Here is a 13,757-nt window from a genome sequence, read left to right on the forward strand (position 1 = left end):
TGAAGGGACCCAAGATGGCTGAATACTCACGGGGGGGGCAGTTAGCAATTATCTGAGCAAGACGTCGGCAATGAATGGCATATAGCATTATAATGTAAAGCGTAACCCTGAAATAATTATACGACTAGTGTTTGTTGGTTTGCATACTTTTTGGGATGCATGAATATCAGAAAGGAGAGAGTGGTCTCTCCGCGGCCCCGAGCCAGAACATGGCGGAACACTTGGGGTAGAAATAGCAGCTAGCACTAGCTAGCTGGCGTATTACCCAGTCGGAATTAGAAACATTGGTCGAGGGTAAGCACTGTATCGTCGGTCCGCAAGTGTGAAATAATGTTATCGGTGCACAGCGCTGGACATTTTGCTTTAAATAGTTGTTTAACGTAGAATATATGGAGTGGAGGCACTTAGCGTACTGCTAGCTCGGTAACGCGTTAGGTTTTCTAGCTAACGCAACTGGCTAACGTTGCCCGCAAGCGTACCAACTGTACTAATAAGCAGGTCGTTTCTTTTAACGGGTCAAAATCGTAACCGTGGGGCTTATTGTAAATACTCCCCTCTCGACTGTGTGATAGGACTTCCCAATGTCTGCCAGCCCTCGTTTTGTCGATTAACAAGTTAGCTAACGTCAATGCCCTCCGCACTGTGCATTGAAGTGTCGTTAGCTACGATGGTGGCGCGTTGCCTTCAACACTGGCAAGATACGTTTTGAGGCTGCTCGTGAAAATAAACCGATATTGTGATTGATACAGAATCGATCGGGCAATCTTTCTGGATACTAGCCTGGGTGTTCAGCTTTTAGGCTCCTTCAAAGACGTGATTGCTTGGTTGACCCCTGACACTGACGTTAAGGCAGCTGAGTTAACGTTAACACTACTGCATTGTACAAGTGATCAGGTGTAAGGGGGAAGCAGACACCCTGTAAAAGTCAAGAAGGTCCGGAAAGGGGAAACCGGTCACAACTACCTGCCAGGATGACGGACACTCGTCGACGAGTCAAAGTCTATACTCTGAATGAAGACAGACAGTGGGATGACCGTGGAACTGGCCACGTCTCCTCGGGCTATGTGGACAGTCTGAAAGGCACGTCTCTACTGGTGCGAGCAGAGAGTGATGGTAAGACGAAGCAACGATCGAAGGCAAGAGGGATGGCATATGCCAATTTATAGATCACTTGCTGTGTATTAGACTATTGTAGAGTAGCTCAATACTTACTATATGTAAACAATACCTCACACACACTTATTTTAATAAGATCATACCCTCCTCATGAGTCTTTTGACAACACCTTTGTTCTTCACCTGACAGGTTCTCTACTGCTGGAGTCCAAAATCAATCCAAACACAGCCTACCAGAAGCAACAGGTCAGTACATAGCATGGGACAGTATGCTTATCTAGAATATGGATTTCTTTCCCTGTGTACCGATTCTAAATTGGTGTTGTTTTTCTTTTGGAAAGGATACTTTGATAGTATGGTCAGAGGCAGAAAATTATGATCTGGCACTCAGCTTCCAGGAGAAGGCTGGCTGTGATGAAATCTGGGAGAAAATATGCCAGGTAGCTGCACTGTTTTTGTGTGGGTGTGTGTTTGTCTGCTCCGTCTGTGTACGTGTTTGATATCAAGTGTGTTTTGGTGTTGCTGATGATAGTTTTTGGAACTCGTCACATTGTATTTCAATCGTATGTTTGTCTCATTGTTAAGGTTCAGGGAAAGGACCCATCAGTGGACATTACCCAGGATGTAGTCGACGAGTCTGAGGAGGAACGCTTTGACGACATGTCCTCGCCAGGTCTGGAGTTGCCGCCATGTGAACTGAACCGCTTGGAGGACCTGGCTGAGGTGGTGGCCTCCTCACTCCCATCACCACTGCGGCGTGAGAAACTGGCACTAGCCGTGGAGAACGAGGGCTACATTCGCAAGCTCCTGGAACTGTTTCGTGTCTGTGAGGATTTGGAGAACAGAGAGGGACTGCATCACCTGTATGAAATCATTAAAGGCATCTTCCTGCTTAATCGTACTGCACTCTTTGAGGTTATGTTCTCCGAGGAGTGCATTATGGACGTCATTGGTTGTCTGGAGTTTGATCCAGCACTTGCACAGCCACGGCGGCATCGGGAGTTTCTAACTAAGACGGCCCGCTTTAAGGAGGTGATCCCCATCTCTGATCCGGAACTGCGTCAGAAAATACACCAGACGTATCGGGTGCAGTATATTCAGGACATGGTGTTGCCCACGCCCTCTGTTTTTGAGGAAAACATGCTGTCCACCCTGCACTCCTTCATCTTCTTCAACAAGGTGGAGATTGTGGGCATGCTTCAGGTGAGATAGGTGGATCATTCTATGGTTAGCTAGTGACGGGTATTTGTTGTTTTCAAATAAGATCGGTGTGCAACACATTTCCCCTTGAAAAAAAAAAAGTCACTTCAAAAGCAAATAATACAAAAAGTATTTATTGTACAAACTTTACAGAATGATAATCCTGCCATAACATCAAAAGACAAACATGAGAAAAAAGTTTTTTAAATAGTGTTATGCCACGAGGGCTGGAAATTACAGTAATTATAGACTTGTTCAAAGGTTTTAATTTAGGCTGATTTAGCTTTACCCAGTCTGAGTCTGTCTGCTAGTCTTTTATGGTCATGTGACCTTTGTGTTTTTGTACTCTGTCAACTCAGCAGTGTTTATGTATGGCTGTCTCCATAGAGATGGTGAAGTGTTGTGTAAATCAGTTATGCTGCGCTGTTGTCTCTGGTACACCTCGCTTTGTGGAGTTCTGAAGTCAAACACCACTGATGTGGACCTTTTCTTCTTTCTGTCTTGTCACATGAACGTACCAAGCGTTTTATGTATTGAAACAAGCACTTGATATACTAGACTGCAGATCATATTGAAAAACTGAGTTGTCAGTGTAAAACATCTCATAACCCTTTTATGAAATCCACAAATGTTATGTGGTAGTTTTTAAGACTTTTTACATGCAGTAGATTTTCTTTAGTGTAAACTAATAGTTCTAAATAACAGTGAACAGAATATACATGTCTTTGATACTGGTTGTAAATTAAATCAAAAAGGATGCTTATAATGCCAAATTATGTTGCTCTCTAACTTCAAAGTCAGTCACAGTAAATGTTGTGGATATTATTTTTGTTTCCTGGTAATTTGTAACTAACACATTGTACATCAACAGCAACTTGGTAACGGTAATAATAGATTAAACAGAATGCACAATTGGCCCAGGATGAGTGTGAGGGTCACAGGTGATGTTTCCATATTCTGATTGGTTGACCCTCTATGTGATACTCTCCCCCTCTTATCTCCCCTTTTTTGTGTCAGGATGATGAGAAGTTCCTGACAGACCTCTTTGCACAGCTAACGGATGAGGCTACAGATGATGACAAAAGACACGAACTGGTATGCCAGACCGTCATCAGAAATGATTAATCAAATGTTGTTCTTTTTTATCCTTTTCCCTTGTTTCATAGAGCGGTGGTTTGTTTCTTCCTGTATAGGTGAATTTCCTTAAGGAATTTTGCGCATTCTCACAAACGTTACAACCTCAAAACAGAGACGCCTTCTTCAAGACATTGTCAAACATGGGCATTCTACCTGCACTAGAGGTCATACTGGTGAGTACAGCAAACTTAACATTAATCAGTCAATACCATCAGTAAAGATGATATTACGAGTGTTGGCATTATGTTCAACTGTGCATCTGTTCCATCCAATGCTATTCTGCACACCACAAGCACATCTTGTTGATTTGTGCCTCTCGTAGTAAATTAAATTGAGACCGAGAAGACAGTTTCAAGATTTTATCAGTATTGTGTGCAGCTCTTGCTCAAAGTGAATGACATTAAACAAGATTAAGTACTTCTCATATTGACCATGACACATCATTTTTTTATTTAAGCAAATACACTTTTGTCTGTATAATGCTAAACATTGAGAATTACAATATATTGATCATACATCGGTAAGCACACACAAATAAAAATCAATTATCAGGATGGCTGCTGCAGGTTGTCATGGTATTATTATCTTAAGAAGGATCGTCTACTGTTTTTGAGCTGTGTTACAGCTGAGCATCTGGTCATACCTGGTTGAGGGCTAACTTGATTTACAGCAGTTTTGACTCACAGAAGTGAGTTTGGGCCGTCTCAAAAACCACAAACGAACCACAATATAGTAAAACGCCCATATACTGCAAGGTCCTCGAATCTATCACAATATGTATTTTTTTTCTCCGAAATTTGCCATAACATCTTTTTTTGTAATGTACAAACAGTTTTAGTTTTGCCTTTTTTTAGTCCCAGTTTAATTTTTTATTTGTTGGAACAGTTACCTAGCCTTTACAACCAGAATAAATCTGATACAAGACAAGTTTCACTGCTAAATGCACTGCAGGTTTTCCTGCACCTCCCCAGCCTCTGAGCACGTATTTGGTTATGTTCTTGTGTTTGTGGCTAGTTCACTGTACAACCCATTATCCGCTGATTAAAATCTGTGAAAAAAATTAACCATGTGCAGGTCAGGGAAAAATATCTAAACAAATGCATAAAACTGATTGAAACATCAAACAGTAGTTTGATCACCAACATATGCTCATATGTTGATATATGTGTACTTACTACATGTCACACACCGGCCTACACCTTTACACATACAGTTGTTTGTAAGAGTAATACCCGCTTCCCCACTTCATGTCCACTTTCACCCTTCTGAAGTAAACTAAGAAAACAAAAAACGATTGTTGGTGAAATGAAATGCCGTTGGGTCTGTTTTTGATCACTTTATATATATTTTTAAGACAATACAATACTTTATTCATCTCTGAGTGGAGATTCACAATCCACTGATGCATATATTTAATGTTCATGAAACAGGGAATGGATGACGTTCAGGTGCGTGGGGCAGCCACAGATATTTTCTCTTATCTGGTGGAGTACAACCCCTCCATGGTACGAGAGTTTGTCATGCAGGAGTCTCAGCAGAATGATGATGTGAGTACATGAACAAAGTCGGGTCAGAAATATCAGAACATGATATTCATCATTCCACCACACAGTGGATTTGTGTGTTACTAATGATTGATTATTGTCCTTCCAGGACATCCTCCTGATCAACCTGATCATAGAACACATGATCTGTGATACAGACCCAGAGCTCGGTGGAGCAGTGCAGCTCATGGGTCTGCTACGGACTCTGGTGGACCCTGAGAACATGCTGGCTACGGCAAATGTAAGTTTGGGTGCTACTCCTAAACACGTCAGTTTATACTGACAGTGACTTGACATTAAACCTTACTACTTGATTCATAGATCCAACTGCTCAAGAAGCACTTTTTGTTGTTGTTGTTTTGTGAGCAGTGGCAGGTGGCGTTGCTTGGATCAATTCAATTCAGTCAAATTTAAGGATGTTAATATTAAACTGATTATAATCATTTTAACCGATTCATGCAGTTAATCAGTTCAATAAGTAAAAAAGTTGAGCCAAACTCAGAGGAACGGCTTGTCTCTCAAAGAAGAATAGCTGTTCTACCTTTAAAAGTCAGTCCACCTTAAGTTTGCTTGAGCCGGAGGTGTTGCTAACTTGGAGGATAATCCCAAACGCAGGCTGGCAAGCAAGACATGGAAACTTGGGTTTTGAGGAGTTGTAGCATTTATTCACTGATGAATAAACTGTCCACACACAGCATTGCTACATTTATGGCTATAAACTTACTGCTAACCTCATACTCATTGTCACAAGCTTTCTCCTGACTGGACACTTGCTAATGTTGCGCTGGTCGTGCAATACACTGGCGGACACCCTGACACAGTATGCCAGGCTGACACACAGCTGACCACCTTGCAGCTAAACCTATTGATGTGGTGGAAACTTTCTGTGAAAAGTGGTTGCATTCGTTTACGACAATCCATGTAACATAGTGGTTGCCAACTCTCCCGGACGGGTGAACTGGGGGGCTCTGTTTTGCGCATACAGTGCAGTTGATGGTGAATTATGGATTTAACCTTAATGTGTATTGGGTTTAGTTGCTGTTGGGTGCACTTAATCCACAGCACCCCTGTATGCATGGCACTAAAGAGATGGGTATGAGAACCCAATTTTGACATTGGTATTTTTTCAACGCCTAAGCAAAACCCTGTGTGTGTATATATGTATGTTGCAGGTTTGTAGAACATATGTCACACTATATCTATGCAATTACTGCAGTGACAATGTGTGTGAGGCAGAGCGTCTAGTTTGATTGTCTCTCCCCAAGAGAGTACCAGGCTTTTGAATATTATTCAATTAATACTTTGCCAAACCTTAACAAATTTGAGCAAGCTCTAGTTGCCAGATCTATTTTATAATCAATAGCTATCACCAACTAACACATCCTATTCTGCAACTTGCTCACAGTGTTGGTGTCTATAGCTGACTGTTGTACAAAAACTGAGTTCACCATCTGTAGCCAAGAGTTATGCCGTATTCACACCAAAGGAGATATGAATTTTCGCAACGCTTTTCCGCCTGACTTTACTCGCTCGACTTTATGTGGTTAATTCGCCTTTTCCCTGCAGAAAGGGGGCGGGGCTTATCTATGTGGCTACTCTGTGAAAACATTTACCATTTCTGCCATTCACCATTGAAATGACCACTAGTTCTGCTTTTTACTTGTTGAGGAAGTCCCACAAACATCGAAAGATCAAACGCCCCTGTGTCTGGGTTCATAATATTATCCTTAGTCGCACACAGCTCCGACTCCTCAGCAGACCAGTAGCAGTTTGATTCAGCAACGGCGATTGGCTTTCGCAAATTGGCGAAGAAAAGGCGGATTTGCGAATATTCGCAACGGTGTTTCGCCTCTATCGTGCCGCCCGGCGAAAAATTTGCGTCTGTACATTGATTTAACATGTAATCTACTCGCGCGAATATTTCGCAACTCTTTTGGTGTGAACACGGCTTTAGTCTGCAATGGAAAGGACCGGGTGGTTACAAGGAGCAAAGGAAGGTGGAGTTGTTACTCTGGAAGTGCCATATTCACTTCTATACATGCAATATACAACAATTGTATTCATATGTAGATATTGGCTGTTAACAGAATACAGATATCATGGTCGTATCAGAAAAAAGTAAACATCCTTCCCAAATAGCTGGACTGTCCTGCTAATGGAGTTACTCTCCAGTAGTCGGAAAAGTTGGTGGCATGTTTGGCCAGAGCATTGTATACTATATTGTATCTTCATGATTAGCTTTCTGTAAATATTTACATTCTAATCAATATCAGAGTTGTGTTTCTAAGTTAAATAAAAAATAGTCTTTCTTTTTTCTCTCCCAGAAAACAGAGAAGACAGAGTTCCTGAGCTTCTTCTACAAACACTGTATGCACGTCCTCTCAGCGCCACTGCTGGCCAACACCACAGATGAAAAACCGAGCAAAGGTGTGTGCGTGTGCGTGTGTGTGTGTGTGCGTGCGCTGGTTTTGTAAATACAACTTTGACTTTAATGCACAAGTATTTTATGTTGCCTACTTCCTTCATTCTTCTATTAGATGATTTTCAAACATCCCAGTTGCTGGCCTTGATTTTGGAGCTGCTGACATTCTGTGTTGAGCACCACACTTATCACATAAAAAACTACATCATCAATAAGGACATTCTCAGGAGGGTACTGGTGCTCACGGCCTCCCAGCACGCCTTCCTGGCACTATGTGAGTCACATGTTTATTTATAGTCATGTATTTTGTTGTATGGATTCGTGTATCTATAGAAATAAGGTTGAACTACAACTACATACAATCACTTTAATTCTTAGTACCTGTCAACTCGGGACAACATTTTGAAACTTTTTACAGCTAATTTTGAATTATTTAGTTTTGAGCTTAATATTCACCTTGGTGTTTCTGTGTTCAGGTGCCCTACGCTTCATGCGGAGGATCATTGGTCTGAAGGATGAATTCTACAATCGCTACATCATGAGAAACTTTCTCTTTGAGCCTGTCATCAAGGCCTTCCTCAACAACGGCTCTCGCTACAATCTCATGAACTCAGCCATTATTGAGATGTTTGAGTATGTCCGTGTGGTGAGTATTTTTTTGAATTTCCCACAAAATTGTTTTCTTACAGTTGACATGGATAGTGTGTCCACGTTTTTCCATTTTGGGCAAGTGATTAGTTAAATTGATTATAAGCCAGCCATCCCCCAAAGTGAAAACTTGTGTACATTAGAGATGTCCCACACATGAAATGAAATATAGGAGGCCCTTTCCTATTAGTCCTGCACTTTATTGACTCGATTAACTTCAGCGCTGCCTTTTAAAGCACTATCCAGTTTTAGAGGAGCTAACATTTTAATGGTTTGTTGTTATTTTTAATTTCTGTCTTTTATTGCAGCATTTTCAACAAGTCGTCATTTAGGGTTCTCTGCTTATCAGATAATGCATTGATCTTGAATCAATATGTTTGCAATACTCCTTTTCATTGGGTTTTGCAGACCTGTCAGATTAACATATAGCATGCATAATCGGTCCAAAATATTCTTGTACCATACGATGGTTAATCGGTTATCAATGGTTAACCGTCGACATCCTTATGGTACATGTGACATTTTATCAATTTTATTTTAACTTGTTTGGTGTGTTCTCCCCTCTCTTTCACTTCCTGGCTCTTTTTATCCACACTTCATTCTTCTTCTGCTCTCCTTCTGTCCTGAACTCTAAACTATTTCTTTTACCTTTTCATACTTTCCCCCTCATTTTACCCGACCCAACACTGTGTCTCTACACTCCTCCTCCTCTCTCCTCCCATTGCCCCTAGGAGGACGTGAAGTCTCTCACTGCTCATATAGTAGAGAACTACTGGAAAGCGCTGGAAGATGTTGACTACGTCCAAACGTTCAAGGGCCTAAAGTTGCGGTATGAACAGCAGCGAGAGAGACAGGACAACCCCAAACTGGATAGGTGAGTAAACCAAGGCTGCCCCACTGCAAACAATGTTGGTGTCATAACTTGTATTGATAAACTATAAAAAAATACCATTCATATTGTTTCTGGTATGAATTGTGATTTTTATATTGTTTGTTTTTGATAATCAGCCACTACACATTGCAATCAATCAGGAATAGGTCATTATTATTGTGTGGCACCTTTTCATACCAATGGGAGGGCTTCCATAATGTGGCCAAAATCTTTTACAATTGTAAGAATTTTTTCCTGATTTTATCCTTTCCAGCATGCGCTCCATCCTGAGGAACCACCGCTTCCGTCGTGATGCACGGACACTGGAAGATGAAGAGGAGATGTGGTTCAACACGGATGAGGATGACCTTGAGGATGGTGAGGCAGTGGTTCCTCCCTCTGACAAGATGAAGAGTGAGGAAGACCTCATGGAACCTATAAGCAAGTTCATGGAGAGAAAAAAATGTACGTATGAAAATGCATCGTTTTCCACCCTTAGTAAATACTTTGTGGCAAAACTGGGGTTGGAGAGAATCACATTTTGTAGTTATTTACTGCAGGACAGAATATTTGTTGTAAATAAGAATGTGTTGTAATAATAGTAGTTAATGGCTGATTGTTTTGAAAATGAGGTCTAAATATCTGGTATGTGTGGTGTCTAAATTGTTGTTCAATTTCCTGAGGCTGCACTTTTATGATGGTTATCTAAGTGTAAGGTAATAAACAAGTAGGAACCTCTGGAGAAGGACTTTGGGCAGAATAGTATTAGGCAAGGAGTTTTATGTACCGCCCCATTATAGTCCGTAGCAATTGGTCAACATGCCATATGATAAATACACTTATTATAGTTATTTGCCATATACTGTCTGATTTTTGTTGTAGTGCTGCTTTGGGTGCATTCATTTTAGATGTACAGTGTTTTTGGTGGTCATATTTATTTGGACGGTACATCTACCATCCCCATTTACCTGGTGCATGAATATGGCTGCATTTTTCTTTAGTATAATGTACAGAAAACTGTAGTTGCAGGTATTTGCTTGATTCCACATGGTTGTACATAAGCTCACCCTGAAACAATTTATACTGTAGATCTATTTTGGTTGGTGGTTAACAGTCCCTTGTTGGGTTAAAAACAAACGAAATGCGTGTTGTAAAAGCATGTCCTTAAAAAATATACATTAGTTCACCCATGAAGTGGTAAAAATACTTTAAAATGCGGATATTGACCATTTCTTGTCCACCTCTTCCTCTCAGTGAAAGACACAGACGACAAAGACGTTCTGGGGAAGTCGAGCTTATCAGGCAGGCAGAACCCAAGCTTCAAGCTCTCCTTCTCTGGCTCCACTAAAACCAGCCTGTCCAGCCCTCCATCATCTGCCTCATTGAACCCAGGTTCTCCAGGATCACCTGGTTCTCCAGGCTCAGGGGCACGAAGCTCACCGTCCACCACAGCTGTAACCACAAAGGTAACTGTCAGCATTTTATTGGTAAATACAACTTCAGTTGTTTTCTGTGCAGAAAGTCGGCTTATATTCAGTGCTATTGAGAGATGTCTGTTCAGTATCAATTACTACTTCACTGAGAAAAGAAAAGGATTTTAACCATGAATCTTCACACTTGGACTGTTCATTGTCACACAACTCCCAACATCCTTGTTGTGTATTACAAAAAATAGTCATCACCCTCAGTGTGCAATTGGACTTTACAAATGTTACTTGTCGACTATTTAGACAGGCGGGAGAGAGAGAGAACGACTGGCACATGAACTAATTCAATTTATTCACAGAAGTGGGTAGTAACACGTTACATTCACTAAAGTAGCTTTTAAGTAAATTGTACTTGTCAGAGTAGTTTTAACGCAGCTATTTACTCTTAAGGGAGGACATTTTTAGAGAAACATCATCATCATTGCAGGTGGTTAGCTGGTCCCAGGTCTGCTGGTGCGCTGTAATCCTAGCCTCCACGTGACTTTTATAAAGCAGCATGGCTGAAGCTACGGAAGAAGTAAAGTTAATGTCATGGCTTTTAAATACCGCCACCGATATTTACAAACAAATGAATAGCGCGCAGTGCAACAGGTGCCGGTTGTGAATGCTAATCTGAAGTCGGTGCATTTGATAACTAGGGGTGGGGGAAAAAATCGATTCAGCATAGTATCGCGATAGTTTGCGTGCCGATATTGTATCGATACACGGAAGCCAAGTTTCGATCTTTTTTTAATGTTATCAATTATGGGAGGCATCGGAGAAAGAAATGAGAAATGCGCCGTTCGTGTGTAAATCAAACGTCTGGACTTCCTGCGGCCGGTGTTTCCGGATTAACAGGCGGCCGTGTTAACTGGTGACTTCCGGCCGAAAGTCGGCAGTTAACACGGCCGCCTGTTAATCCGTAACACCGTCATCCCGACGCAGTTCCTGGAGAAGTAATATTATGAACCCAGACACGACGGCGTTTGATGCTCCGACCTCTTTGGGATTTCCACAACAAGTATAACGCAGAAATAGTAGTTATTTTCATGGTGGAGGCAGAAATGGAAACTCTTTGCACGGCGATAAGCCCCGCCCCCTCTTTGGCGCGTCCAGCTCGAATGACGCGACAATGCAGACTGTAACACAAGCAGTTCAGTTTGTCAGGTGCAACATTTATGAAAGTGTTGGTGAGTTTGTCTGCTTGACAATCACATTTTGCTGCAAAAAAAATGATTGAAGTGAGATGAACAGACTGAAAATGGTATCTTCTTAGATACAATATATTGACAAAGTTTTCCTTTGGGGACAATTTGCGGTGAAAAAAAAATCGCAATACTCAACATATCGCAGAATCGTGATAGTATCGAATCGGGACCCAAGTATCGTGATAGAATCGAATCGTGGGACCTCTGGTGATTCCCACCCCTATTAATAACCGTGTGTGTCTGTTGTGTGTATGCTAATATGTTTCATATTGTGTACACACAGTATATAATGCTTTCAAACTAATGGTGTGCAAGCAGTGTACACTTATTGAGTCATGCTTATTGCTGTAGCTTGATGAAGAGACAGATTTTAGGAATATAAAGCTAAATTACATCAAAATATGCAATAGTACCAATGTCGGCTATTGTTCACCATGTGTTGCATAGTTCAAAGGGTTTAGTGTCTGACTAATTGGACCGGATGATTTTTTTTGTCTTCAGGGAGGCTTAGTAGGACTAGTGGACTACCCTGATGATGATGACGACGAGGATGAAGAAGAGGAGGAGGATGGGGAGAGTAAAGAGGACCCTCTGCCACCTTCGAAGAAGTCCAAACTGAGTTCCTAAAGAAGCTTCACTGTCCCAGCCTGTGCTCTGCTCGGACAGTTTCAGCTCATAGACCTTCCACAGGAATGATCAAACTTGTAAACAGAATGAATGAATGAGAGCCGCCCCTCGCTGTCAGCGGGTGGCCAAAAGAGGAGCAGACTGTGAAAGGATACGAAGCCTCCTCAGACTAGCCCACTTCATACAAGTGCCAATCGGGAAACCAGGAGTGAAAAAAACCAACGTCTGAAGCGCGTAGCAGACGTTTGAATGTTGGAGGAGAAAAGATCAGACTCAATAGATGGTCAGCAGACTCAGAACGAGACGAGTTGGAGTTTGGTTATTTAGCAACTGGAGGAAACGACCACAAAAAAAACATGTACACACAGACTGAAATCCCAGAGAGCTTTCAGGCTCGGACCATAACCCACTGCCCCCCGCCCCCCCACTCAGGGAAGGACATCACAGCGGCCCAAATGGGTTGGCCAGTTCAGACCCAGAACCACCACTCGCACCCCTCCCTCCTCCTCCTCCTCAGAGTTCACCTTCCTCCTTGTTTCCACCTACTTCTTTTTCTCCTCTTCTCCTTCCTCCTCTCTTTGTCTGTCGCTTTTTTCCACCCTTTTTTTTAAGTTAGTATATAGGACCAGACGAGAGGCAGCATGTGGCAAAGAGCTGTCCTTGTTGTCGTTTGATGATGTCATCAGTGTTGTCGTTCCTCAGCGGACGTTCTTTCTCTGAAGAGAAAAAAAGCCAGCAGTTTCTTCATAATTTTCTTTTTGTTCTCTATTTGTCTCTCAATCTTTCTCCTGTTTTTTGTAATTGATGACAAAAAAGACCTGCCTTTAATTGTTCAGGACGTTTTCAGTCACACTTGAACAGGTTTTTAAAGACCTCAGTAGGTGAGCTAGTTTTACCCTTTTTGCCCTTTGAAACTGCAGATTTTTTGGAGAATTTGTAATCCCGTCTTGATTAAAGATTGAGTGGAATTCTAGATGTGATGAATTTTGTCATATCTTTTCATTTCTTTCCTTTTACATGAGTGTACACTTAGTTGTTCAGAATATTTGGGACCATTAAAATGATCTTTGCTGTAAGATGTCCTACTACACTTTGTCCAAAAAACTCAAACGTTTCCTTGCTGCATTGTTCCATGATTAATCGGTCTGGGTTGCCTTCGCTCCACAAGAATTTGACCCTATAATTGCAGCACAGAAGGTGCCGTTGGGTTAAACATGGTTCCACAAACTATTATCTGGCAACTGAACTCCACTCTGAAGATTAAAGAAAGACCTCCAATCCCACCCTAATACTGTAAAAATGTGAAATTTCAGTGTACATTTTCATACTTTGAAACATGTCTGTTAATACCAAAACAAATTGATGTTGTGAAACCATGTACATGAGAAAATATATGGTCAAATTTTGTTGCGACAAGCACAAACTAATTTTGTTGATTTGACTCAACTTTCAAGATTTATTTCAAACCTTAGTTCTTTTGTTTAATTTGTTGGCTGTACCTCAGTTGCTAATGTCGTCA

General features: G+C 41.4%; 1 protein-coding gene across 4 annotated transcripts; it reads left to right on the top strand.

The window, feature by feature from the left end:
- Positions 1-910: 910 nt before the first annotated feature.
- smek1 (SMEK homolog 1, suppressor of mek1 (Dictyostelium)) lies at positions 911-13,424 on the top strand. Of its 4 annotated transcripts, none has more exons than XM_079215317.1 (15): positions 911-1,113; positions 1,306-1,361; positions 1,457-1,555; positions 1,701-2,318; positions 3,333-3,410; positions 3,509-3,625; positions 4,883-4,999; positions 5,106-5,237; positions 7,321-7,423; positions 7,534-7,692; positions 7,895-8,064; positions 8,798-8,940; positions 9,212-9,402; positions 10,192-10,424; positions 12,113-13,424. In XM_079215317.1, exons 1-15 carry the CDS (start codon positions 972-974, stop codon positions 12,236-12,238), a joined length of 2,484 nt encoding a protein of 827 aa, XP_079071443.1. In that variant the 5' UTR covers positions 911-971; the 3' UTR covers positions 12,239-13,424. The 4 variants fall into 4 exon arrangements, with proteins under 4 accessions (XP_079071443.1, XP_079071444.1, XP_079071445.1 ...); XM_079215318.1 differs by having other exon boundaries at positions 10,192-10,403; XM_079215319.1 differs by having other exon boundaries at positions 10,192-10,403; positions 12,116-13,424.
- The last annotated feature ends 333 nt before the right edge of the window (positions 13,425-13,757 follow it).

The sequence above is a fragment of the Taurulus bubalis genome (assembly GCF_910589615.1).
Source record: "Taurulus bubalis genome assembly, chromosome: 3".
Lineage (NCBI taxonomy): Eukaryota > Metazoa > Chordata > Actinopteri > Perciformes > Cottidae > Taurulus > Taurulus bubalis.